At 46.1% G+C, this 26,426-nt stretch overlaps 4 protein-coding genes across 7 annotated transcripts in view; 1 reads left to right on the top strand and 3 right to left on the bottom strand.

Annotated features, from left to right (window-relative positions):
- Positions 1 to 1,079: 1,079 nt before the first annotated feature.
- ppp1r36 (protein phosphatase 1 regulatory subunit 36) lies at positions 1,080 to 5,281 on the bottom strand. 3 transcript variants are annotated; one of them, XM_084696919.1, is made up of 11 exons: positions 5,176 to 5,281; positions 4,831 to 4,898; positions 4,606 to 4,677; positions 4,266 to 4,387; positions 4,102 to 4,171; positions 3,920 to 4,018; positions 3,641 to 3,781; positions 3,375 to 3,417; positions 2,710 to 2,963; positions 1,826 to 2,020; positions 1,080 to 1,621 (listed from the first exon to the last, which is right to left on the bottom strand). In XM_084696919.1, exons 1-11 carry the CDS (start codon positions 5,197 to 5,199, stop codon positions 1,369 to 1,371), a joined length of 1,341 nt encoding a protein of 446 aa, XP_084553045.1. In that variant the 5' UTR covers positions 5,200 to 5,281; the 3' UTR covers positions 1,080 to 1,368. The 3 variants fall into 3 exon arrangements, with proteins under 3 accessions (XP_084553045.1, XP_084553047.1, XP_084553046.1); XM_084696921.1 differs by having other exon boundaries at positions 4,629 to 4,677; positions 5,176 to 5,190; XM_084696920.1 differs by lacking the exons at positions 4,606 to 4,677; positions 4,831 to 4,898; positions 5,176 to 5,281 and having other exon boundaries at positions 4,266 to 4,422.
- Positions 5,282 to 5,379: 98 nt separating this feature from the next.
- On the bottom strand, positions 5,380 to 7,465 carry LOC146295415 (putative thiopurine S-methyltransferase). The gene is made up of 8 exons (XM_084696923.1): positions 7,360 to 7,465; positions 7,112 to 7,204; positions 6,885 to 7,017; positions 6,440 to 6,492; positions 6,251 to 6,325; positions 5,954 to 6,039; positions 5,747 to 5,791; positions 5,380 to 5,619 (listed from the first exon to the last, which is right to left on the bottom strand). Exons 1-8 carry the CDS (start codon positions 7,452 to 7,454, stop codon positions 5,510 to 5,512), a joined length of 690 nt encoding a protein of 229 aa, XP_084553049.1. The 5' UTR covers positions 7,455 to 7,465; the 3' UTR covers positions 5,380 to 5,509.
- A 350-nt stretch (positions 7,466 to 7,815) lies between these two features.
- LOC146295414 (putative thiopurine S-methyltransferase) lies at positions 7,816 to 11,086 on the bottom strand. 2 transcript variants are annotated; one of them, XM_084696290.1, is made up of 8 exons: positions 11,001 to 11,086; positions 9,825 to 9,941; positions 9,496 to 9,588; positions 9,162 to 9,294; positions 8,698 to 8,825; positions 8,516 to 8,601; positions 8,249 to 8,293; positions 7,816 to 8,147 (listed from the first exon to the last, which is right to left on the bottom strand). In XM_084696290.1, the coding sequence occupies exons 1-8, from the start codon at positions 11,039 to 11,041 to the stop codon at positions 8,029 to 8,031; spliced, it is 762 nt and encodes a 253-aa protein (XP_084552416.1). In that variant the 5' UTR covers positions 11,042 to 11,086; the 3' UTR covers positions 7,816 to 8,028. The 2 variants fall into 2 exon arrangements, with proteins under 2 accessions (XP_084552416.1, XP_084552415.1); XM_084696289.1 differs by lacking the exon at positions 11,001 to 11,086 and adding an exon at positions 10,914 to 10,987.
- Positions 11,087 to 12,991: 1,905 nt separating this feature from the next.
- The window catches only part of ext1c (exostoses (multiple) 1c), a 34,905-nt gene continuing 21,470 nt past the window's right edge, over positions 12,992 to 26,426 (top strand). The window contains exons 1-2 of the mRNA XM_084696288.1: positions 12,992 to 13,269; positions 18,673 to 20,053. Of these exons, the coding sequence (XP_084552414.1) occupies positions 19,104 to 20,053 (950 nt within the window). The 5' untranslated portion in view covers positions 12,992 to 13,269; positions 18,673 to 19,103. The remainder of the gene's footprint in view (positions 13,270 to 18,672; positions 20,054 to 26,426) is intronic.

Genomic DNA, 26,426 nt, shown 5'->3' with positions numbered 1-26,426 from the left:
AGAAAGCTATTCGTTTTTGCAGTTCTGTTCCGGTTTCTGTAATTGTTAGAAGTAGTCACATGCTTCTCCTGCAGATATTTCTAGAGATTTTTTGGCTTCACCAAACATCAGGACCACAACCTCCCACCAAGCCTGGCCCGGCCCGGCCCGGCCCAGCCCAGGCCAGCCTGGCTAAGATCAGTCAAGTCTACCTCCCTATCCCAGTCTCCATCTCTATCTCTCAGCCTGGAGTCCCATCCCCCAGCCCAGTCTCTTTCTGAGCAGGCTTAGCTCTCTCTGCCACGTCCCAGATTACCCAGCCAATTAGGGTGAAGGTAAAGCCCCTTCTGCCATCGGAGCTGCAGCAGCTGCACACATTCTGAACACTGGCCGTGAGGTAGACTTGTTGGAAGCCTGTAACACATTCTGAACGCTGGCCGTGAGGCAGAGGCGTAGCCACGGGTAGGCAGGCCTACCCAATTTCTTCTAAGGCCTAGCCAAAAACAAAAATATCTCAGAAAAATTATGCACCGGGTGCACATCGCAAAGTCAATAAGAAAAAAAAAACCTGAAATGATGCCTATCCATATTTTTCCAGGCCTACCCAAAAATATATTTCTGGCTACGCCCCTGTCGTGAGGTACACTTGTTGGAAGCCTTTAGCACATTCTGAAAAGCCTCTTGAGGTAGCATAGTGACTTTTGTCAGACTGTAGGTAGCATTGGAGCCAACACAGTGACTACTTTAGTCTACAGGAAGCCTTGGAGGCAACGCTGACTGACTTGTGTGTTTGGAGTGGACTGGTAGTGCAGTGTGACACTGGTTGCTCTCACAGGATATTGCAGCTGTGGTGAATGCAAGTGAATGGAAGACCATTTTTATGTGTAGAAGTTTTGCTCGTTAATGCAAGCTGTGCATGTTGAAGAGGGTTGAATAATGCTAACTCTCTCACTCAATGCCTAAATAACCTTTATCATTTTGATTGTCCTGTCTGTAAAAAGATTTGAATTGAATTCCTTCATACAGTAGACCACAGCATCACCTGGTGGTAAAGAATACATTGCACTCAGAATGCACAAGTAACAGACGACACAACGTACTGAAGATATGTCATTGCTTTTTAATACGATAGCCTAGAGGATAATGTATTTGTAGTGATGCAAACAAAAACACAGCAAGATGTCCATGAGCATGTGTTTTTCAAAAGCAACATGTATCATCTGAATTTCTGTCTGTGTTATGGCCCAAGCTATGTCAGCATGAACTGAGCTCAGATCCCAGAAACGAACACACACACACACACCAACTTTCAAAGAACGACACAGAAACATACACACACACATACATGCAAACTCTCAAACCCACACACACATAAACACACAGACAGGGTTACTCTGTGTCTGAGGACACGCCCTCCGTGGTGGCACGTGACACCCCTGTATTGGCGCGGCTGGCACTGCCACGCTTGTCCACGGCAGTCGACGCGGCTCTCTTGGGCATGGAGGAGGTCTTGCTGCTCCCAACGTGGACGCTTCCCTCTTCATCATCATCTTCATCATCCTCCTCGTCTTCTGTGTTGGCCCCCTGGGGCATCAGTGTGGTGCAGCTGAACTGGCTTAAGGGCTTCCCAAGGATGCCAAAGCTATGAGAGGAAGATTTGAAATCCTCAATTTGATAGCTTTCAAGCTTGCTGTCAATACTGACTGACTTATGTAGGCCAGCTGACACGAGTAATGTTACAGTAACTGTGACATAATGTTCTGTTACCCAAAGATGGCTGTGTAACAGCTGGATATGGACGCTGTTATATGGCTGTGTAACAGCTGGATGTGGAGGTGTACGTTACCTGATGTCGGCCAGCTTCTGGTTGAGCTGCTTCAGCAGGGCCTCTGTGTCGCATGGCGTGTCGCTCTGCTGATCGTGGAGCCGACTGCGGACAAACAGGTGGGGCGCCTCCTCGCGTGGCAAGGGCAGCAAGGACACCAAGACCGGGGAACGCTGGGTCATCATGCTGCTCAGGGCTGGTCGCCGCCGGGACTTCCTGGGGTCAACGGGTCAGGATGGGTGGAGGACCAGTAAAATTACAAGGATGGAAGTGAATGTGTAGATCTGATACAACTAGTAATAGAGGATTTGTAGCTGCTCTAGTTCTACGAGCTGATATACTATGCATAGGGGAGCGACAAAGACAATTAATCGTATTAATAAGTACAGCCAGAACTATATAAATATTAGCCAGGATGTGGATACAATCATTATTAAAATACCTTGTGTCAAATCAAATCAAATGTTATGAAATACCCATAGCAACTATGCAATTATCAATCATGGTGATACAGCTGTGAAAGCATTAAGTAGACATTCTCCACATTGGAACACAACTCCAAGTCTGACAGTCTCTGCTGTCTTGACCTAGGTCTCAGCCAGACAGCCAGAAATACACAGAACTGAAAGGAGTTTACGAAGCTGCCAGTCATCTGTCAGACACTGCAGGTCGACGTGAAAACAGGCTGTCACTCACGGGTGATGAGATGAAGGGTGCATACGGCTAACATCGCTCAGGCCAAGATGGTGGAGCAACAGTCTTAAATGTGGGTGTGTAACCTGTCACATCAATCTCTCTCTCCTGTCAACCCTAAACATCTTTGGCATCATCTCTCTCTCCTTCTCTAAACGACTCCACTCTTGCTCTTGCACACACTCGCGCACACACAGCCTTCCTCCACCCACCGTTGTTCAAGGGCAGGGCTGGGATGTCCTTGGCCTTTGACCTCCGCCTGGCCCTCCTTGGCAGTTGGGCCAGACAAGTTGGGGGAAGAGAGGGAGTCGTGGTCACGGGATTCCCCTGGGTCCTCCTGCCTGGTCCTCCGGGCAGGGTTGAAGGTGTCTGAACGCAGCAGGCGGCCCACCTCCTGCTGGATCCCTCTTAGGTCCCTCCGGCCGAACGTCACCCATGCTACGTAGCAGAAGAAGCTATACAGACACTGGATACACAGCGGGGGGGGGGGGGGGGGGGGGGATGAAAAGGTCACATGCTAGGCTAATTGTTGTCTCCCTCCTTCTACATTTTTGTGCAATGTGGACTGCCTCCTTTATTTTTCCTTCTTCATTCACTTCATTCCTTGACTAATCCATCCATCCATTCTTCTATGGTACTCAATCCCCAACAAAGTGAATCAAATTCCCTGTGCCTCCCTGGTTCTACGCTTTCCAGAAAGTTCATAGGAGCAATTTCGGTTGTGCAGGTCAGGCAAGGTGTTTTTACAGACCATAATTACCCCACGGCCGTCCTCCCACCTGGTTCAACACAGCCTGTCAGAGCAGGAGTCTCTGTTGACCCAACACCTCTGCTGACACGAGTGAAGGGGCAGTGCTCAGCGGTGCAGTGTACCCACCTCGTACAGCTGCCGGTCCCTGTAGGTCGACGACACTCGATTCCTGGGGAGACATTATGAGTGTTGGTTAACCTTGAGGTGCGAATCAATTTGCCGGTTTCGTGTTCAAAAAAGAAGAATGGGTGAAATATAACTAGAATAAATAGAATTATTTTTCTCTCTCTTATCCCCTCTTTTTCCGTACAGGAACTTCCCCTCTCCCCTCCCCTCTCCTCCTCCTCCTGTCCTTCCACAACTCCCTCCCCACCCCCTCCCCAGTGTCTGACCTGCCACAGGCCATGTGGTGCTCCTGGGAGAGGCCCAGACCCAGCACCAGGCTGGAGTAGCAGTAGGCCAGCTGCTTCTGAGCCAGCTGCACCCGGGCAGAGGCTTCCGCCATGACCTGCTTCTCCGTGATGCTCTGTTCCCTGGGGTAGGGATGCAGACGGTCGGAGAGAGAGGGATTGAAGGAGAAAGAGAGAGGAAGGAATAGAGATGGAGGATGAGAGGCAGTACACTGTCAAACATCATCTGTGCAGATATATCCATCCACTTTTCCTACTCACGCCATGAGGGGCTTTGGTTTCTGGTCCAGGGTTTTCTTCTCAAAATAACAGGACAGGTAGAGCAGCAAAGCAGCCAGGAAGTCATCTAGTTCTCTGCTCCTGGACATACAAACACAAGCACATAGTAAGTGAACGTAAGTTATATTCTGTGTGTGTGTGTGTGTGTGTTGAGTCCACATTACTTCATCACAGTTAGGAAGCACAGTGGAATGGTGAGAGCATCATCCTCCTGTAGCAGATTGAGTGCCACCTCTGGAACACAAAAATACAAACACAATAAAAACCTTTTCCCCATGCAAAAGACACGGATTAAGAGCTAAATTCAGATGTAATGACCGACACAGACGTTTGACATCTTCGATGGTCACACAGTCTTTGTGGCCTCGTTTCAAAGAGGACTTGTAGGCATTTAGTTGAGCAGGACCTGCAGTTTTCCTACTTTTGCCTTGTGTGGAGCACTGCGCTGACCTTTGGGCACAACACAGCATTAATATTAATGTGGAGTAAGTTCAGATAGTGAAATATTTCAAACTGTAGGCCTATAACCTACAGCAAATCTTTTATTTTTATTTTTATAACACACAATATGATTGTGTTGTGTTATTGTGCATACTGTATGGCTATGGGGAATACACTATATGCATGTGTTTAAGTACACTTCTATGACAGAAGCACTACTTAGTTACCTTTCTGAACGTTTCGCATTTACCGTTTTGGTCTTTTTTCTTTTCTCTTTGACTTCTACTGATGTGTGAAAACTAGAAACAAGATACGACTTTATGAAGCGAAGTGACGGCACTGATGATGTAATGAACAGCAATGAGGATCACTACAGAATGAAAACTTTCGCATTATGCAAGCACCTTGCAATAGAAAATGTCCCAGCTAAACATTTACAAGGAGCCCGTTACCTTGTAAATTCGAGAGTTTGAGTTTCGTCATTCCAATCCCAGCGACCCGGAGGAGGTACCGTGGATATCTGTAAAGTGAAATGTATAAATTATAATGACAACTGTTAAAGAATCACTGTCATCCACGACCACATTCACAAGTTAGCATTCAGATTCACGAGTCCGTAATGCTACATTAACAAGCTACTGTATAGTCTTCATTTGGTGCTCACAATACAGTAAACCTTTAGCTAACATACTTTCTGCTATCAAACAGCAAAACGGAATTATCACACAAAATAAATATAAAGTATTCTTCAATGGCGCCGTGGTATGCTCCAACTGTACGCATAGCGTCCAACTCACCATTTCGTTTTGAGGTTTCGGCATTTTTAGGCTTGTTTACAGTCCTACTGTCGCTATACAGATGTAGCACCCTCAATTTGTTTACTGCGAGAAAGTATCTAGGCAACAGGCAACCGAGTTTATTCATGGGATTCAAGCATGACTTGATTGAACAAACTAATATCTACTGTACCATGCACACAGACATCAGAAGACTCAACAAGCTATTCAAACAATTGTTTATTTAGACATCGATCAAAATCAATTCTCACATTAATATGCAACCAACATAACGCAATGTTTTGTCATTGTCATCTTGGAAAAAGAATATCCAGTAGGACCAACAAGTAAATAATTAGGCCTTTGGAGTTAGTAAATGAACTCTCTCTATGAATACACCTGTGCTCCAGTCGAGGCGAGGGAGTTCATCGCAAGACTGCAGCAACTCCACATCACATTTCTCCGCTTCAACAAAGACAACATAAAGAATGAAACCCAAAAAAACAAAATAAAAAACAATGAACTATGTTATTACACTGGGCACTATAACACCTATGTTGTTGTTATTTTGCCACAGTAATCCAAAACTCACCAAATAGTGTCTCTAACTCCTCATCCGAGACAAAGAAAGGTGGGCCTGTGAAGAGAACGTGATTAATATATGAATGCATTTTAATATATTTATAAATTGTTATAGCAAAGTAAAAGGGTTAGCCTAACCCTAAATTCACAGTACACCATGTGCAAGAATGGCCTTGAGGTACTGGTAGAATGTGTCGTTGGTTTCTAATTGTCTCACCCTTGAATAAGTCTGGGTTGTAAAAAAAGGTGTCCAGGAGGTAACGGCAGCCTGTGTCCATTAGTGACATCAACAGGGAAGCATACCTGTGTGAAAGTGATGGGTGAGTGAACTACAACAGTTTCTAACCATCTAGAGCCCACTTCATCCTCTCTACAGAATACCCTCCTTAAGGAACTGAGCAAATACACGTTGATAGAAGCTAAAACCAATACACTAGATTAGCTGAACAGACATCCACAACTAAATGACTAAATATTGGTGTAGAATTTCAGGAGTGAAAAAGTCGTAGCCTACTTTTTTCTGTCTCCCGGGTTGATGGCCACCAAGGAACCTCTGTCCCAGATTCCTCCGAACAGGCCCAATATGGAACTGCCAAATACAGAGAAAGACATAAGTAATGATTTTACTGCTCTGCTACTAGCGTGTTAACCTTCAGCAGAATGAAAATCTAAGAAAGATCAATGGAATTTGATAGACTATTACCTGGAGAGTTTATATATGTCACAGTGGTACAGTGATATCCCCCCATCTATGCTCTGTGACAGAAAGATGGGTATTATATGAAACACAGACTGCAGGATGTATATGAACACAGTAAACAACTCTTATCGTAAAACCCTCTCACTGTAAGCATCTTTCATTGATAATAAACTGAACGGGTTGAATAACATTCCATTCAGTAGTAGATTTATTGTATTTTCCTTTTAATTTTAAAAAAATAATGCGTTCATTGCGCCTTTATCCAAAGCAGCCTCTTGATCGAACCTCCTACTTCTTGATTTACAATCAAATGCTTTACCAGTGAGCAATACCCACCCCTTTAACACTGTAGCTGTTGTATCATGAGGACACAGTCAGGCTGTCAGTCAGTGCAATCCAGTCAGTGCAATCGGAACTGAAACAACAACGTCATACATCCTGATGATACCTTGTAAACCTTTGCACCAGGGACTGCTGGGACTGCTTCTTCACTGAAGCTCATACTCTGCTCTTCAAAGAACTGCTTAATAGCCGTCTCAACCACGTCGACTCCAACCACTGAATGACCCATATCTGCCAACCTGGAGGTGAAAACAGAGGAGGATGGTAAAATGATGCTTTAATCATTTGTAAGAGAGGAAACGTCTTTGATTTGTTCTCTAGTTCACAACCCACCACTTCATATCTACTGCTTTTCCACACAGAGGGAAGAAGAATCGCACTCTCTTTCGTCCGTTGACAACCTTGTCAATATGACTCTCCAGCATCCTGTCAACGGGTCAAAGACACTGGTCACCTATACACTGCAAAGAACATAATAATCTGCCCTATATTGATATCGAATACTTCTATGTAGACAAACAAATCCCACTTTCTCTCTTACTCTCGTTTACTCAGACAGTCTAGATATAAAATCTGGTTACTTATGGACATCAGGCTGGTGGAAGCTGGTCTTTCCCTCTCTCCACAGATCCTCCCATTCTCCCACAGCCTTGACTCTGTGTGCTTGCACCGCCATTTCCCACTGTCTTTGTTTGCCAAAGAGCGAGATAGACACACATAAAGAGATGGGATGGGCACAAAGCCTCAACCAATCACAATGAAAGAAGCACATAGTGTGAACAGTGAGCTGTACAAGTTATGAACACACTCTGTAAACATAGTGTTACCACCAGTGAGTCTGACAGGGAGATCAACTCTGTTCTAGACTCACAATGACTCATCAACTACTTGATGAACAGCTGGAATGAACAACCCTCAGTTGCGGTATAATATTTGATCTGCTAATGTAGGTGTAGTATTAGTACAAGTTTGAAAGAGCAAGTGTCCTATAGAATAAAGACTGTCATTATCTTAAAATACAAGACAAGGTCACACAGTTTAGAAGATCTCAGTTTAAAACCTTTATTCCGTTCCAGACATTACACTTAGTGGGATTATTGAGCCTTTAGACATGCCAATTACATTTTATGCAAAGCTATGCAACAACTGCATCAACAACCCTCAAAATAAAATAAAAAGTACACAGAAAATCAACATCTCCAATCCAACCAGGCCCAAAATCAAAGCTAACTCAAACCATTTTAAAGTCCTCACTTTGTCTTGGGTGAGATGAGGTGGACCTTCTCAGTGAGGTAGTCTAGCCCCCAGCCTTTGTATCTGTCTGTCAGAGCATCTACAGACTGCAGCAGCTCTATATCACAGCTTGCTCCTGGGATGAGAGAGCCACAATCTCATCAACATTAGATACTGTAACTTTAATCAACAAGAGTCATTTTCAACTTTCTGCCCACCATCTGTAACTGAACTCACCAAATAGACTTTGCACCTGCTCATTAGGCACCACAAACGGAGGGCCTGATAAGAGAGAATAGAAAGATGAAAAAAATAGCTCATGGGCTTAAGTGACATTAAACTTTTTGCGGTCTCATCATACAAATACGGTATCAGGCTCTGTAACATTACACACCTGTAAAGGGTGTCATTTGAGTAGGATGAGTGTATAAAACCAGCGTCTATGAGGACTAATATGATGTGTATCACATTTTCTGTACATACTTCTGACAGAGTGACTGTTACCTTTGTATAATTCTGGATTGTAGAGCAAAGTATCCAGGAGGTATCTACAATCCTTGGCCATTAAAGACATGATGAGAGCAGCATACCTGAGAGACCGAGACAGAGGCACAATAAATGCAGTCCCATGTGCCCAGCTTTTTGTTGAAACAAGACAGGGACAGAGTTTGATGACGTGGTCTTACTTCTCTCTGTCTGCAGGGTTGATGGCCACTAGCGAACCTCTGTCCCAGATGCCTCCAAACTGGCCTGCGACCGAACTGGAGAAGTTGAACAGATCGCACTGGTACAAGGAAATGTTCCCCTCTGAGCTCTAAGGATAGACAACATGTAGGAACATAACCACTGGTAAAGTAGGATATACACAGTACCTGTCTAGAATAATGTAGCCCAAAAACAACCACACAGTCCCTCCAGCATCACCACTTCATTGCACTGCTTAAACAACTGTTGCAGGGGTCTTCAACCCTATCCATTGAGAGCTACTTCCCTGTAGATCTTTGCTCCAACCTCAGTTGTAACTTACCTGATTCAGGAGATCAACCAGCTCATTGTTAGAATGAGATCTGCTATATCAGGGTTGCAGCTAAAACAACTACAGGAAAGTAGCCTTACAAGAACAGGGTTTTGACCTATAGAGTCTCAGTACCTTGTAGACCTTAGCTCCAGGTATGACAGGGACCTCCTCCTCACTGTAAGTCATATTGTTCTCCTCAAAGAACTGCTTGATGGCCTTTTCTGCTATCTCCACCCCGACCACTGAGTGTCCCATGTCAGACAGCCTATGGGTTGCCACACAAACCCAAAGAAATCCACATGGGAAAGTTACATTCACTATTAGACCCAAGAGAAATGTTAAGTGTCAGGAGGAGAACTGGACTTCTAAAATCCCATATAGGGCTGCTTGGATGCTTCCATCATATATGTAGCGAGGAGAGAACTTGGTAAAGATGTAGGTGATGATGGAAACTTTTTATACCTACCATTTCATATCTAAAGCTTTCCCACAAAGTGGAAAGAAGAAGCGAACTTCTTTTCGTCCTGCCAAAACTTTGTCGATGTTGCTTTCCAGCATCCTGCAGAATAGAAACAAAGTGAATGACACGTAATTAACATGAGTAGGCTTCCATTGTATCATGCAGAAAATAAAATGGATGCCTCATTAAAGTGTAATTACTGTGAACTGAGTGTGACACAATAATATATTTCAAACACACTGGTGACAAAAAAAACCTTCTTTTTTTTTACAAGTTGAGCTTGTGTTCTCCCACTTCTTTGTCACGGCAGAGGTAAATAAAAGGATGGTGCCTACGGGTGTTTGTTGGGCTGATGGAAACCGATCCTGTCTTCCTGCCAGCGTTCCTCCCATTCTCCCAACGCCATCACACGATCCGCCTGCGCAGCCAGCATGTTGTTCGTCTGACACCAACTGAGAGACAGAGAGACAGACCAAGAGAGAGTGGGAGGGAGAGAGGGGGGGAGAGAGAGAGACGGAGCAAGAGAGAGAGGGAGGGAGAGACAGAGACGGAGCAAGAGAGAGGGTGAGAGAGACAGAGCAAGAGAGAGAGGGAGAGAGAGAGACATAGCAAGAGAGGGGGGGAGAGAGAGAGAGATCGAGAGGAAGAGGGACAGAAAGAGGGGACGAAACAAGAGAGGGAGGGGAGAAGTGAAATACCTGACTCATTCTCCCAGTCCAGCTGGAAGCTACAGAGGGAGTGAACAGAGGAATGCACACACACCAGAAGGACCCACATGTCTCAGAGACATGCAGATTTTTTAAATGTCACTGTGTGAGTCATGTCTCACCTACCTCAGAAGAGAGGCAGGCTTTATGACTCTTAAACACTTGTAGAACACAATCCTGTACTGAATAATGTCCAACAAACAAAGGGATTACTCATCTGCTTAGTCGGTTTTTCTACTCTCTACAAGAGTTAAGTCAAAGTTATTGTTTTACAACTAGTTTGAATATTCTCCTGAACCGGATTTTCTAGAGTGGAAAAGGAAGAAAGTTTTTTTTTTTTTTTTACTGAAAAATGTGCTTGCTTTCTAAAATGTATTCTAAAATGTATTTGATTTATTATTCACATTTTGCTTTATTTTCTATTATGTGTTTATTGAGATGTCGGCTACATTAATTATTTTTTATAATTCAAGACTGTAGGACAGTAAAAATCGTTTAATGGTTAGCTAAACCGGTATGGAACATTCTGTCCGCTTGACAAAAAATATTATCAAACAACAGTCTTTATCGGAAACGGGTCATTGACCCGTATCCATTTCATTCTGATGTATTATTATGAAAACTAGGCAACTGAAATATAAATTCAATGTGAAGTTAGGTAGCTGTGTGAGCTATTCAAAAACAATAGACATGTGACCAACTCAGTCTACGCCTTACCTCATCACCACGCAAAATATAAATGAAACACCGACGACCATTATGCAATTGTGCTGGGAAATCATTTTACCAAGCTCGGTAACTTACCGTTTAATAAACGACAACAGAATCCTTTTATAAGAACTCATTCAGAAGCAACCAATGAGTTTCTTTTCTGTATGGGAGGAGCCTTTTGTGTAAACAAAGCTGCACGTGAGCTTTAGCAGATTCCTCTGAATGTCGGCGCATTAGGCCCACAGTAAAATTTAATGTTATAATTCTTAAAAGAAAAAAGAAAACACTGTCTAGGTCAGTTATCTGAAAAACATTGAAGAAGTATCTATCCTTTTTATCGTAGCTTTCTTAGTTCCGTTTTCCCCACTAATGGGACTAATGTAGGCCTATTGCACTTAGTGGATAAATGTGTTTATAATCCTAATGGATTTGGATTATGAGAGAAAGCATCCCGAGGGCATCGTACACTGCAATATTATTCACAAATTGAGCATGCACACAGTAAAATTGTCTTTGCAGACAGTGCCAGTGTGCCACAATGTGTTATGAATTACGGTTAAGCCTAACGTAATCGATTTATTTGATTGATTTGTGGAAATTCAGTAATGGACCCGAAACAGTGGCGAGGGTAATACATAAATCTGAGTAGGATCTCTTAAATATAAAATGTTGGTGGACTGAAGATAAATCAGTTTCGTGTTTTAACTCTGGGAGGCGCCAGACACCACATGATCATCTCGCTATTATGACCTTTCGGGTATCATATCTTCAAAATCATACGTGGATATATTTATTTTCTACATTGTGTAAACGGTGGCATAATACAAACAATAGACCATGCTGATGTCAATGTTGAAACACTTTGCTGTTTAAATTACCTTGTGAATGTTAATTGGGAGGTCTCAACAATCTGTAACAATGGTGCATGCCAAAAATATAGCCTAACTTCGACTCAAACTAACTCGGGCGGATGTTTTCATTTATTCAACTATGCAGCTGAAACTTTGTGGGATTGGGGAAATCGTAGCATCTGTTGTCTCTTGTCAGTTTCCCCAACATGTGTCATGGAATTTCTTCAAAGTCTAAACAGTCTTTGGCGTAATTCGGTTGTCGAAAATCCTCCGTTCCGCGGAACCGCTGGCCAGATGTGCGTGTTTTCTTTAAAATCAACTCTGCGCATCGAACGTACCTCCGCGCCCTCAGAGCCAATCATAATCGCCGAGGGCGGGTCGTGTTTGGGACGTTGTGGATGAACGAAATGGACAATTCATCGCTCATATTCCAGCACGGACAGGAGACCTGTGCTTAAACGTAGAGGTGATGTGCAAATGGTTGGCCGAGGAGTCAAGAGGAAATCGTCCATGAGAGCATCCGTGTCGTTAACCCCCGGTAAAGGCCGAGAGTCGTGGAGCAAGCAACTGTGGTGATGTAGGCTGCGTCCACCCGATGATGCTGAGTGCTTTCTCTCGCTCTTAGAAATAGTCTGTATCGCTTCGATACGTAACCTTTTGTCCCGTGGATCATTAATTTAAGCCCTCAATTTGGGCCCACTGTATGTGAGACATCATATGTTTTATGCTCATAGATCCAGCCTAAATTGTTGTGTGCAAAGGCACAAGGCAATAGTATACTATATCTACTGTTCAAAATACATGTTAAACAAGAAATTGCATATCTGAGCTGGATGATTAACCCCTCGGTTATGTTGGCTCTCTAAGGCGGACATATCGCACAAATGACTGACTGAAGAGAATGTTTACAAATGTGTTTCTCTGAGAGTCAGTCAGCTACAGGCTGCGTCCTTCTTTGTATGGTTGGTACATAGATGACGCCCTCGTCACACACGCGCTGACAATGGCAGATATTATTTCATTATATGAGCAGAGACACTTGTCGTGAACCGGAGACAGGCAAATTGCTTTTGGCGCGTCGTTCAGATTTCAAGAACACGAGAGCCGATGGAATACGAGCCTATCAATTTTCCTGCTTCAGAAATATAAATAGTGCGGTTGATTTGCCTTCAGGTAAAATTATAGCCTCTGCTAAGAGAGTGAGCGTGATAGAGAGACGGAGAGGGAGAGAGAGAGAACTGGGAAATTTAGAGAGTAGACAAGGGGCGGGGAGAACGCCTCTGTGCGATTATTTTTATGGACGCGCCTAGTGCCTGTGCGCGTGTCAGTCTTGTAACTCAATCATGTTATGGAGCTTGTAAACTGGACCGACCTCCGACGACACAGAAGTAGATGCCTTTGCTAATACTACCGGCCACGGACTCTCGTTTACTCCCTGGGAAGCACGCCTGAACGGTTCAGTATGCAATGAAAACGTGCCACTGTTAACAAGGATCGCAATAAGCAGCGAGGTATGAAACAGTTCCGTGGACCTGTAATTGTGCCACTCTTTCAACTAATTTCAGTGTCTAACGTGATTGATAACGTAAATTGATTACTGATGGGCTATACCAGTCTGTTTTCAATATAAGGCTCTTTATCTAACTGTAACAGGTAGCCCTGTTATTGAACACATTCTTGTTTATTATGGAGGGCTAGACCATTTTAAATTGGCCTACCTAATTTATGTATGTCCTGTTTATTTCAGAGAGCATCTGATATCATGATCTTTTTCTAATCTAATTGAATGCAGTCTCACTAAATTTAACTTAAAATCCTCATGTGTATTCATGACCAAGGGTCTTAATTAAATCCTTGGCACATCAAAGATCATCTGTCAAGTGACCCTGTTTCAATGTCCTTTTCCCCAGTTTATATGCAAATCTCCCCTAAAAAGTACTCATTGCCAATGATATTCCCCACTGGGCTGAGCGGGTATAATTCTCCACTGCCTGTGGCAGAGATGAGGAAGGATAGCTCATTTAGAGCATGTCACAATTGATATTCGATTTCTAGAGTGAAGGGGCAGATAGACAGATGAGTGAAATCAGACAGAAGCAGAGTGATGAAAGAGATGCACAGGTAGCCTACAATATACATTGAAACCAGATATACCAGTCCTGCACCATGCTATCAGGCCCAAAGCACCATATAAGTGTACAATATAAGTAAAAAAAAAAAAAAAAACTCTTACATATAGTCGTTTAGCATTTAGCATATGCTTTTACCCATGCAACTAATTGATCAAATAAGAGGGTGTGTCATACACCTCTTTGTCACCAGTAATGTTAAATCATGGTGCTCAAATGAACATAACCTGTAACTGATTGGAGTGTGACTTCCATCCGTTTTGGATTAACACGAGTTAAGATCCTGACAAAATAATGTTATCCTCCTGGATCTGCCGCTGATATCTCCTGTCTGGAGGGCCAAGTTGATACCAGCACGCTGCCCCACATCTTTCCAGTTCAGCGGATCCTCTGCAGCGGCCAGCCTGGCCAATGCACATCCATCCGCTGATGATGGTTCCAACCCCTCTTTTTCATTGGCTAATTAGCCCTGGTGGCGTTGGAGAGAGAGCAGCATATTGTTGAGACATAATTAATCAAGCCCAGTTGTAATTATCCTGTGTTTGGAAGTGAAGTGCAGGGGGAGGTTGAAGGGTTGCGGGGCATTCATTAGGCTCGAGGTAAACATCTTATTAACCGTGTCACAGTCCTATAAGGCAGACCAAACACACTGTTGTGGTTTCATAAAAAAAAAAAAAATCTGTTATTTGTATAGTTTGTACAGCTAATTACAACACAATGCCTTGTAAAAATACCATGGCTTGATTAGGGTTTATGGTCATTGTTCTTTTTTTCGAGGTCTGTTTTCAACCCAAGCTGAAGGAAGGGAGGATGCATTTTTTCATTGTTCAGAAAGAGACTAATTCACTGTATTCATTCTGTCTTGCACAAAGGGGGTGAGAACCAAATGTAAAGCAATTAACTAAAGTAGATGTGTTTCAGATCACGTAGGAGTATGGACGGTAAGCTTTTACGGCTGGTTAAGTCATGGGCGTTGTTTGTCCGTTCCTGTTTCCTCCAAAGCCCTTTTGGTATTTAAAGATCTGCACAAGACAGACTGATATGACACACGGCGAAACATCCACAACAGTTCTAACCATCATCATTCCTGGTCATTCATGGTCAGGTCAACTTCTGCGCACACACGAACAGTACATACACACACAAATACACACAGGTTGACCACAAAAACAGCCAACACACATGTATGTCTGTCACACAGCTTGCCACATAGACACTGTGTGCAGAGAGGCTAGGAGAGGACTGCCCTGGAGTGTACAGCTTGTCATGGCTCTCTGGCCTGTAATGACAGAGTCTGGGATTTAATTTAAGTTTGACCTGACTTTGCACCTCACCACAAGATTTGTTTATGTTGAGTAACACTTCATTTGACTGGACTATAACATGTGTATCCAGCTTTAGCCCAGCCAGAACACACACACACACACACACACACAGCCCACTCAATGGCAACGGCACAAGCCAGCCCGTCCCTGCAGTGATTGTCATTTTGGCTTTGCAGTTGTGTGTTGGTATACTTCTTTTTAGTTTGTGTCCATCCTGCTCCGACAGGCAGACAGAGAGAAAAAAGGGCGCAATGTTATTTCCTGCAGTCAGCCGATGATCCAGTGTCGGTTTAAGGGCTGTTTTATATACCTACGCAAATCATAGCAGACATAATAGAGCCTCTTCTCTACACTGAGGAAATGACTTCTCCCTCAGAGTAACAGGCAGGCTTATTTCATTTTCAATGCCTGCCCTGCATAAATCCCCCTTCCCACCCTCTCCTTCCCTAGCTCCTTCCCCCAGATACCCTCCTCTGCGGCTACTGTTGTAAACAGAATCCAATCTCAAGTCATGTCTTTTTTCGGTTGCTTGATGGCTGGAGGAGGCTGTCGTCCGGTGGGAATAGCGGGCAGTAGAGGAGGAGAAGGAGGAATGAGATGTCCGTCCAGCTGTCACCCACACAGCCTGCGAACCGACTGGCCCGGGGCTGCTGGGACGTTGTGGAGGCCCGGGGGAGGAGACGTCAGCTCGTTAGTTAATCCCACCACTTCCCTTGTGTTAAAGTTACGAAGGCTGAGTCTGCGGTTTTGGAGCGTGGAATGGAGTCTATACTATACAATGCTCCCCTCTTATATCAAACTCTGTCCCAAAAGGCCCTCTTCTGTTTTAGGCTAACAAATCATACTGTACGAGACTCGGCTGATGTGTAGAGCCGGTGCTGGCCCTCTTTCTAGCTCTTCATACTCTCCTCTTACCTCAACCAATGGGCAAATACAATGAACTCCACTTCCTTTTCCTGAAGTGTGATGCTCCCTTATCTGGAGAGATCCAGATAAGTGATTGGAGAGATCCAGGTAGATAGGTGGAAACCCGTTTTGTCGTCATGTGTCTAGCTACACCTGAGCCACTCATTTATGTCAGATAAAGGATAACTTGAGAAGGAGGATACTTTTTAAAAGGGGATGTACCCAAAAAAGGCATCATCAAGCTTCAGCAACCCTTCTCTTCACCTCGAGCTGAACTCCTCCCTCCTTCCCTCGGCAGGCGGTTCTGAAGGCCCTGTGGCTTTGCTAGAGCTATAGGGCCCTGCAATGAGGATCAATCATGGGCCCAGTGACAAAGGAGTGCACCCTCCCTCCACATCTCTCCACCCCCTGTCAGCTCCATGGCTGCAGCTACTGTACAGCTGAGCCAAGTCCAGACATGCCCTGCTAGTGCTGCACTGGCCTACATTCATTAGTGCCACTGGTGCTAATGGTTGCTAATGCTCTGCCTGATGTTTTTAGCTGCCACAGCACAGTCAGCTAGCAAGTGGACTGGGATGTGATTATGGTTGTTGTTGAGGTTGTTGTTGTAATAAGCAGTGTTGACTTGGCAAACATATATGCTGATGGCAGCAAATTGTATATATATTTATTTTTTTCAGGGGGGGGGGTTAATTATATAGTATAATAGGGAAATTAGGTATGTTGGTCATGATCATCATTACCATAATCATTATTACCCTCCATTGTGGTGTCCTCATCCTCCCCATCATTATCCCGTAGTGTTATCTGGGATGTGAAACAACCAATCACATTGGCAGGATTCCTCCCGGGCTGGCGCTGCTGTCTAGCAGGATAGATGTTTTCGACAGGGGCGTGACTTGAAGAACTCTGAGTTTTACTCCTGCCCAACGACAGGGGATATAAAGCAGAGAGAAATGCAGAAGGGAAAATCAATGTCTTAACTAAGGCATCTGCTGCATTATAGATGAGAGGGCTTTGTAATGGGATCCCTCATGTCTGTTTCTCTCTTACAACTTTGCCTGCTTCAAGCCCTGAGTCCTCTCTCAGGCCTAAGAAACGACCGGAACCCCCACTGTACACTGACAGATTGTCATTGGCTAAACTCTGCGCACACACACACACACACACAAACTCACTCACACAATATTGGCCTCTTTCTCTGTCTCTCTGTCTCTTTCTCTGTCTCTCTGTCTCTCACTCACTCACTCACAGATGAGCACACAATAGTGAAACACAAAACTCCCCACAGATACACAGCACAGGGAATCCTGAGAACCGTGGACTGTGTCTGCGTTCCTGGACACGCATTTATTGAAAAAAATCAATGTTTAGCTCCAGTGTCCTATCCGTTCAAATCAGAAGTCCATTCGACAGTAAGAAACCTCACTGGACCTAAGTCGTTATCGACCTCTATCACCTGTCCGGTGCTGGGTAGCATGCCCACAGGCGGCTGATGCCATGTGTAAGTGGAAGGAGAGGAGAGAGGAATGGAGAGAAGGATAGAGGGAGGAAAAGGTATAGGAATTTGAAGGAGAGGTATCCTGGAGGAGAGGAGGGATACAGTGAAGGAGGGCAGGTGAGACCTGAAAGCTGCCTTTGTGTGGCGGCTGGCAGGGTGAACACTGGCCTTCACTGTGAGGTGTTCTGTGTGAGCACACTCACACACACTCACACACACACACACACACACACACACACACTCCAGACATGGCAGTTGTGGTAGATGCTTGGCACACTCGCTGGGTTGAAAATTGTATGTTTTCAAACCTAATAGAAAGCCCTGCTATGTTTTTCTCTCAAGGTTAACGGTTGTCACACACACACACACATACACACACACACACACACACTAAAAGGTGCCTGTGTTTTCTTGTACTTCCTTTCTTTAACTAAACTCTCCCCTATTTACTCCTCCACTGTTTCTGGTGCTTTTAAAGCGGAGCTTGAAGTGAATGATAATATCTTGGCCCTGTGCATGCCTGGCATATTAAACCCAAACAGGCTTCCAGAACTGGATATCAGTGGCACTGTATATCTAAACCACAAACACTCAAACAATGTGAAAGATTAATCAACGCTGATGTGGTAAAGAAAGTTTATTTTTTGTATATTGCCAAGATGTTTTCAAAGGATGTGTGTGGTTGGTAGAACTGGAAGGAGGGTTTTCCTTCACAAGAAAATAAGATTCTGAGTAACAGTGGGCAGCACTGTCCTCAACTCTGCCTTTACACTGCTGAGTGTATTGTATGTACGTAGTAAATAGGCCGCTGATTGGATAGGCTTGAAAATGCATGTTTTGAAATTAGTGTGGGGACCTCATGCAGTATGAGGGTGTATCCTATGCGTAAGATGTTTGTTTTATAAGAGGGTGTTGTTGAATCACTTGAGACATAATTTTATGACTGTGTATGTGTGTGTGGTTTTGAGGTTCTGGTTGCAAGTTTGTGTGTGTGTGATGCCCTGGCAGTTAGATTGTGTACTGAGCTGTGATCTTGTTTGTTTATCTCCCCAGGAGAGACCCCGGAGACAGCACAGGGCGCCATGAGGTGGGAGGGGCCACTGCGAGAGGAGAAATCGCCCTTCATCATCCTCAGAGCTGGTCAGAAACACACACACACGTTGCAGAGAGGGGGTGAAAACACACCATTCTGAGAGAGGAGACGACGAGAGAGAGGGAGAGGATAAGAGAGCGAGCGAGAGACGAGAGAGTGGATTCTGCATCTCTTCGTTTCTCCTCCATGGGTGATTCCACCGGACCAGACTTGGAGTCAGCAGTGCTGGTTTCCAAGTTAGCGCACTGCTTTCCCCTGGACCCCCCCTGCTAGACCTCCAACCACCCCCACCCCTGTGAGGCTCATTGCTGAGGGGCAGAGCCAGGGAATCGAGGGAGCGAGAGAGACAGAGAGCGAGAGAGAAAGATAGAAGGCGAGACAGTGCGACTCCATGCAGGCCAGGAAGAAGTATGTGCTGCTGGCCCTCTGTGCGTGCTGCTGGTTCCTCCTCTTCTACTGGGGGGGCGGGGGCATCGGGTCACGTCTCCTGCGCTTTCTGACCCGCCACCGGGGTGAGGTGGTGCGGCCCTGGCCCACCTGGAGCGACCGGGCGCTGCTGCCCCGCTATGCCCACCTGGAGGAGCTCCAGACTGGGCCTGGCTCGGGTGAGTCCCCCCGGCAGAGGCGGCAGTCCTGGACGGGCATCTATAAGGACAGCCGCTGTCGCATGGAGACTTGCTTTGACTTCTCCCGCTGCCGGCGCAGAGGCCGGGACGGCTTCCGGGTCTATGTGTACCCGTCAGAAAAAGGCGAGCGTGTGTCGGAGAGCTACCGCAAAATCTTGACCTCTATAGGCGAGTCACGGTACTACACCACAGACCCCCGCGAGGCGTGCTTGTTCGTGCTGGGGATAGACACTCTGGACCGCGACCAGCTCTCGGGCCAGTTTGTGCCCAACATGGATGAGCGCATCCGTGGTTACCCGCTGTGGAACGACGGGCGTAACCATCTGGTCTTCAACCTGTATTCGGGCACATGGCCCAATTATACAGAGGACTTGGGCTTCAACATGGGCCAAGCCATCCTGGCCAAGGCCAGCCTCAACACGGAGCACTTCAGGCCTGGCTTCGACGTGTCCATCCCCCTGTTCTCCAAGGAGCACCCCCAGAAGGGTGGGGACCGGGGCTGGCTCGTCCGGAACTCTGTCCCCCCTAGGAGGAAATACCTGCTGATGTTCAAGGGGAAGCGATATTTGACGGGCATCGGCTCGGACACCCGGAACGCCCTCCATCACATCCACAATGGGAAGGACATTGTCTCCCTGACAACGTGTCGCCACGGCAAGGACTGGGAGAAGCACAAAGATGCACGGTGCGACCATGACAACCTGGAATATGAGAGGTAACGCCAGGGTGAGGGTGGGGATATGGGGGGGAAGTTTGAACCTAGAACAGGCTACACTGTGGGTTAGTGGTTTTTACTGGTCACATTTAATACTTACATGACCTATTTATTGGTTTTCTCACAAGCTTTCATGAGATTTTATGACTTTCTCTCTGTGAGATTTGTTATCTTTCTTGCTTTCTCTCTTTTCTCTTTTTCTCCCTCTCAATCTCTCTCTCAATAGTATTTATACAACTTGCTGGTGTTTATAGCTATGGTGGTGTGTATACATGTTTTATCCACGGTGTTTACAGTTCTTACAGGTCTTTTAAATCACGTTATCTCTAGTTCCTGATGTTGACGCACTGAAATATATACTGAACCTGGGATTCATACTAAAGGAAGAGATAGAATAGTAAGAAGGAAAGTGGAAGAGAAGGGGAGTGGTGGACCGGACTTTCAACAGTTATAGTTAGCTATAATTTGAACATGGCTAGCTAGCTAGCTGATTGGCTGAAGTTCCTTTGGGGTTTGTTTACATTGGGTTGGTGGTGAAGGTGAGGAAGGGGAGGACTGGAGCTAAGTCCCTCTCAACACTGTATGAATGAGCTCATTTATTCCACACATACACCACGGTGGGCAGGGGCTGGGGGAGGGGGGGGAGGGGTTCTCGTATAGGACATTAGGCTATGGAATTGAAGGTGGGCAGGGTGTGAAGGGGGGTGGGAGGGAGCGGGGTGTCCCTTGAGACAGCAGCAGCCGTGTAAAAGAAAAGAGAAAAAGACAGATTCTCCTTGTTGTAATAAATGGCGGGTTCTCTCTGTGTGGTGCAAATAGGGATTTTGGCCTTGGAGAGGGAGGTGTGGAGGGAGGGAGGTGTAGGGCTGTGTTACGGTGACCTCTCTCTCTACCTCTCTCTCTCTACCTCTCTCTCTACCTCACTCTGTCTCTCTACCTCTCTCTACCTCTCTCTACCTCTCTCTCTCTCTCTCCCTCTCTCGCTCTCTGTGTCTCTCTCACTGAGCCTCAGGAGGTGAGAGCAGGGGATTTAAGGGATAATATGAGAGGCAGCAGCAGGGGAGGATGAATGAAGAGCAGAAAGCATGACAATAAACTGAGCATGGAGCAAGGTTTCACCAAACAAGGTTAGAGCCAGCGTTAGCTAAGTGACAGTCCTCTTCTCTGCCCCATCTGTCTTCTTGTCCCTCAGCTTCTAACCTCCCCCCTCCACCACCCCCTCACCATCGCTCCCTCTCCTCCTCTCGCTCCCTTTCTCGACCTTGTCAGTCTTCCCTCCTCTCTTTCCCCCTGGCCGGCTGAAGCGGGCTGCATCTTAGCAGGTTGACCCAGGTTAAGGAGTGCTGCATCTGGTCCACCAGCAGATTAGCCCTGGAGGACCTGGGCGAGGACACAAAGGTGGGGGGAGGATGCAGAGAGAGAGAGAGAGAGAGAGAGAGAGAGAGAGAGAGAGAGGATGAATGATACAAGATAGATCAAAGAAGACCAAACAGGAGAAAGATGGGTGTGGGGGTGAGAAAGAAAGAGTGAGAGAGAAAAAAGGGGTTAACCACGACAGAGGTCCTACAACAAGCATGGATGGTTCAAAGCTGTATAGAGATGGACAGAACGAGAAAAAACAGAAGGAGAGGAGAGAGGAGGAGGAGCAGGGCACCTGAGGCATGCAGAGGAGAAAAAGAGAGGGAAAAATTTCAAGCAAAATTGGGAGAAGGAAAGAGAGACAAGGGGTACCTCGAGCAGTGAAAGGGGGAGGGAGGGAGGGAGGGAGGGAGGGAGGGAGGGAGGGAGGGAGGGAGGGAGGGAGGGAGGGAGGGAGGGAGGGAGGGAGGGAGGGAGGGAGGGAGGGAGGGAGGGAGGGAGGGAGGGGGAGAAGGGATACTTGAGGCGAGCAAGAGGCTGCACTGCAGCCTAATGGCCTAGTTTCACTCACTTTTTAGCGGATTCTCTCAGACAAGGAAGAAAATCCTGCTTTGTACAGCGAATGTAAATGAGCTAGCGTGTGAAAAGGGAGGAGAGGAAATAGGACACACCACACACACACTCTCACCCTCTTTTTCACACACACGCGCACACGCACACGCACACACACACACACACATGGGGACAGACTGGGGAGCTTGATTGCACAGAGTTGCTTCAGCAGCAGCACCAGGAGCAGTAGTTATTCATGGACTCCAGGAACGAGGGATAGAGATTGAAAGAGAGATAGAAACTGAAGGCTGAAGCAGGAGAGGACACTCATATTTTCTCTTGCTGAATACTCCTGAAGGGCAATACAGAAGAGAGGGATTAGCATATTGTTTTTTTCACAGTATCTGTATATAGTTTAGACTATATATACATTTCTAAAAAGGTTTAAGGGTCAGCAACATGAATACATATCTAAGATATGTCATAACATAACGTGTGGTCTGAATGCCCTATAGTCATGTGTGTGTTTGTGTGTTCAGATGTTGGCAGGCCCAATCAGAAGGGCTCCACCCAAGTGTAATTAGGGCCTGTGGAGTAGCATAGCAGAGTAGTGTGGAGGCTGTGGTGTGTGTGTTGGCCTGAAGCTCTCTCTAGAACCTTCTCTTCTGTTTGGAAGAAGAGAAAGAAGTTCTCATCTTTCTCTCTCATGCGTTTTATATTCTCTTTGTCCTCTTCCCATGTTTTTCTTTCTTTCTGTCTGTCTGTCTGTCTGTCTGTCTGTCTCTCTCTCTCTCTCTCTCTCTCTCTCTCTCTCTCTCTCTCTCTCTCTCTCTCTCTCTCTCTCTCTTTGTTCATCCACCCTCTTTTTGCCTTTCCTTTCCAACTGTTTTCTGATTTTGGATTCCTCCCTCTTCTAATTCCATCCCCATCCAATATTCCCCCTTTTCTTCTCTGCTTTCTCTCCACATCCCTCTCTCCCTTCTTCCTCCCAAATCTCCCTACTCCCTCCTCAGTCTCTGTCTGCAAGCATGCCTGTTGTCTCTCAGTGAACTTGTCCTCTTAACATACCTCTCTCTCATACTTCTGCATTTTTCATAACCACCGCTCCCATAACCATCCATAAGCATTAAACATATTTGACAGCAACGTTGTGTTGACAATAGACACACGCACACAATCACATACACACAACATCACACACAAACAAACACACACACACTTGGCACACTGATGCATCTACTCATGCATGTGGGAGCAGACAGACACTCACACACACACTGCATTTCACCAGACAGCCAGTGGCATGCCAGAGGTTAGGAAAGGAAAGGTTCCCTACACAGGAGTCAAGCCGGTCTCCATGTCATCCTACTCCACAGGGAGGGCTGTCGTGTGCCGCTGACCTCTCCCTCTAGCGCCCCCTGCCTGCTGGCCCTGGGCTGGAGGAGCCTGTCTGTTATGTCTGGCTACTCGTCGATCCAACCTTGTTGATAAGCAGGTTCTGGGGGTTGATAAGCAGGTTCAAACCCAGCTGGTGTTGACAGTAGGGAAGGCGGGTGCTTGGTGGGAGGGCGGATTCCAAGTCCCATTCACACACCTGAGAACCTGCATGCATTTTCCATTTATCCCCCGTCATGCTCAAGGACCAGTATGAGCTTTGCAAACACACACAGATCGACCGGCAGCACACCAGACCGGCCAGACAGGCTGTGGGCACTTGGAGGTGGAACCTTTCAAACGACTGCAGCAGACGCACCCCACACTAACAGAGCTAGTGGCTGACAGTGAGCCTGGTGTGGTTGTTGAGCTTGGGAGATTGACAGGGGCAGGGGGCAGTTTCTCCATCGACCCTCCTAGACAGTTCCCCATATTGAGGGGGAGGTCCAGAACCATCAGGTGCCTCTCAGGTTTCTGAAGAGGATCTGTTTGGCCCTGGGGCCCATGTCGACCCCTGCTGACCCCCGCCTCACTAGTGTGGATGTCCCTCTTAATGGGGGCCCATTCAGAACCCTAATCGGACCTTTTATCCAGCCCAGCCATCGCCACGGCGATCATGGCGGGAAAAGCCCCTGGCGTCTTTGCTGGCTTTTGTGCATGTGAACTGGAGCGGAAAGACTCCGACAATATGGAGTGGGGAGGGAGAGAGTGTGAGAGAGAGAGACCTTGGATAAAGAGAGACCTAGACTAGGGAGAGGGAGTGTGTGAGGGGGGTGGAGGGTGGTACCCTTGCCTTCTGTTGCTAAGATATATAATCCACCCCCCCACATCTCTGTCTTGTTTACTTGATTTTGATTGGCTGCACTTGACCCCAAAACCCCCCTGTGTTGAGATCTCACACTTCAATCTCAATCATACAGTTCTGAAATGAGTTCATATGAAGAAAACACTGGGCAGGATAGTGTGTAGGTGAAGATGCTATATACAATATAGTCATTATTTTTGTAAATGCAGTCCAAGTCTTTTTCAGGTTGTGCTATCACACAGGCGAATTGGTAGATAAACTTGTAGAGGCTGCATGCATCATAAAAAGGCAAAGGAGTTAACCGTAGATGGTGTTTTCGTTTCGTACCTCTTTTGAAGTGGGGCGAGGAAATCTCTCATGTGGGGGAGTGAAGGGTTCGAGAGATAGTGATTGACAGGCCGTGATAATCCCTCCCTCTTTATAGTTCAAAGGCCTCAAAGGCTTCTTCCCACCACCACCACCCGTTCATTAATATACAGTGGGGTATTTGGGTTAAATTGGGATTCAAATAAGGAGGGGGGTGTATTGCTCTCCAGACAATATTTCTTATCAAACCATATCATCCTGCTAATGTTGATGTCAGCACTGTACACTGTAACGGCTAGTTTCTGTAGGAGACTGCTAGACTTGCTTCCACCCTACATTCTAACACGCCACCATCAATCTGACAGTCCCCCCCCCCCCCACACACACACACACACACCATATTGTCCCCACCTAGGCAGACTTGTATGGGGTGTGAGAGTGAGTTTCAGACCCAGACAAAGCTCTCCCTGGCCCAGATAAGAGGGTTTTGCACCGCCGGCCAAATAAAGAATAGGATTCAGCATGATGAATTAGTCATGAGCAGTTCTGCTGGTGAACTCTTACTTAATGATAGCCGTGGTGCCGAGCTCATTTTGTTCTCAACCATCCCCTGTCTCACGCCTCCAAGGAGGTGTGTGCGAGCGTGTTTCTGCGCTTGAGAGTGTGTGAATAGGAGTCAACCGTGTACAGAAGGTGTGTGTGCACAACCGGCACATAAGTGTGTGTGTGTGTGTGTGTGTTCCAACGGGTCCCCTGCCTCCATCCTTGACACCTATGATGAATGAGAGGAGACTGGACTGCACTACCAGCTGCTGGCTCTCAAAATGACTACATGCAGGTATAGAGTTTAGCGCTCTAGCACTGCCACAACAACACTCAACTCAACAGACAGTATAAGGCGCCGTCCCATATCCTATACTGCAGACTTACACTTCACACCTCTGCATTGTCAACTACCCTGTACACATTTCTTTCCTCACACTGTGTACAATACCTTCTAGTAAGTGCGCTTATACTAGGCCACATATTTCTTCAGTTCAGCTGTTTGCTAAATCACATCTTTGGCCGGGCTTCCTTGCCAACCTTCCCTAGGGTACCCTGTGACCTTTGCCCTTACAGTGAAGCCCAGAACCAGACCTCAGTTTTGACCTTGCTTATTCTTCTTGTACAGCAGACTACTGTAACAGTGTATTCATAGCTGAGTGAAATCCATGTGTCGTCCTGCTCTCTGATATCCCATAATACTACTGCCAAAGCTAGTCATGTTGGCATCTGGTGTCACTATTACTCCTTCACCCAATACCTTTGGGCCCTACACACACACACACGCACACACACACACACACACACACATACACGTGTGCCCCAGCTCGTGTTACTTTCCTGCCCAACCTGTGACCTGTCTGCCCGTCCCTGTGTTTTCAGCTGTCTTCTAGTTGTCAACCGTTTCCACACACACTCACACACACACACACAAACACACACTCACACTTACACTCACACTCACACACACACTCACTCACACAAACACGTACACTTGACCTCCCGTGGTGAAGATGACAGAAACCAGATCCTACCTCACTCTGCTTATCCCTTAATGTATGCCTTTGCTAACCCCTCTCTCCCTTTCCAGGCTTCACTTTATGTCTTCTCCTCTCTGTCCTCCCTCCTCCTTTTTCGATAATGTGATTCGGTGCTCTAAGTAAACTCTCTCCTTTCCTCTCCTCGGAAAGGCCAGAACCATTCCAGGAATGGACCTAATCAATTCAGCACACACACACTCACACACATACAAACAAACATTTAGGTACGCACATACACACAACCCCCCCCCCCTCCCAAAAAAAAGTCTGTCTCTCTTGCTCTCTCAATATCTCTCTTATACACACACATACAAACCCACACACAAACCCACTC

Source organism: Hypomesus nipponensis, chromosome 4, assembly GCF_054491055.1.
Source record: "Hypomesus nipponensis isolate SF chromosome 4, ASM5449105v1, whole genome shotgun sequence".
Classification (NCBI taxonomy): Eukaryota; Metazoa; Chordata; class Actinopteri; order Osmeriformes; family Osmeridae; genus Hypomesus; species Hypomesus nipponensis.
This window is presented reverse-complemented; position numbering and strand designations above follow the sequence as displayed.

Excerpts from the sequence above, each read along its gene's own strand:
- ppp1r36 (XM_084696919.1), bottom strand. The coding sequence starts at position 5,199 with ATGCCGAAACCTCAAAACGAAATG. Across the intron at positions 4,172-4,265 it reads GACCATCGAAGATGTCAAAC|AGGTGGCACTCAATCTGCTA; the intron begins GTCTGTGTCGGT and ends TTTGTGTTCCAG. Across the intron at positions 3,418-3,640 it reads CACCACATGGCCTGTGGCAG|GAATCGAGTGTCGTCGACCT; the intron begins GTCAGACACTGG and ends ATGTCTCCCCAG.
- LOC146295415 (XM_084696923.1), bottom strand. The coding sequence starts at position 7,454 with ATGGCGGTGCAAGCACACAGAGTCAAGGCTGTGGGAGAATGGGAGGAT. Across the intron at positions 5,792-5,953 it reads CAACCCAGACTTATTCAAGG|GCCCACCTTTCTTTGTCTCG; the intron begins GTGAGACAATTA and ends TTCTCTTCACAG. Across the intron at positions 5,620-5,746 it reads GGAGTTAGAGACACTATTTG|CGGAGAAATGTGATGTGGAG; the intron begins GTGAGTTTTGGA and ends TCTTTGTTGAAG.
- LOC146295414 (XM_084696289.1), bottom strand. The coding sequence starts at position 10,978 with ATGATTTCCCAGCACAATTGCATAATGGTCGTCGGTGTTTCATTTATA. Across the intron at positions 8,826-9,161 it reads CTGGAGCTAAGGTCTACAAG|AGCTCAGAGGGGAACATTTC; the intron begins GTACTGAGACTC and ends GTCTATCCTTAG. Across the intron at positions 8,602-8,697 it reads AACCCTGCAGACAGAGAGAA|GTATGCTGCTCTCATCATGT; the intron begins GTAAGACCACGT and ends TCGGTCTCTCAG.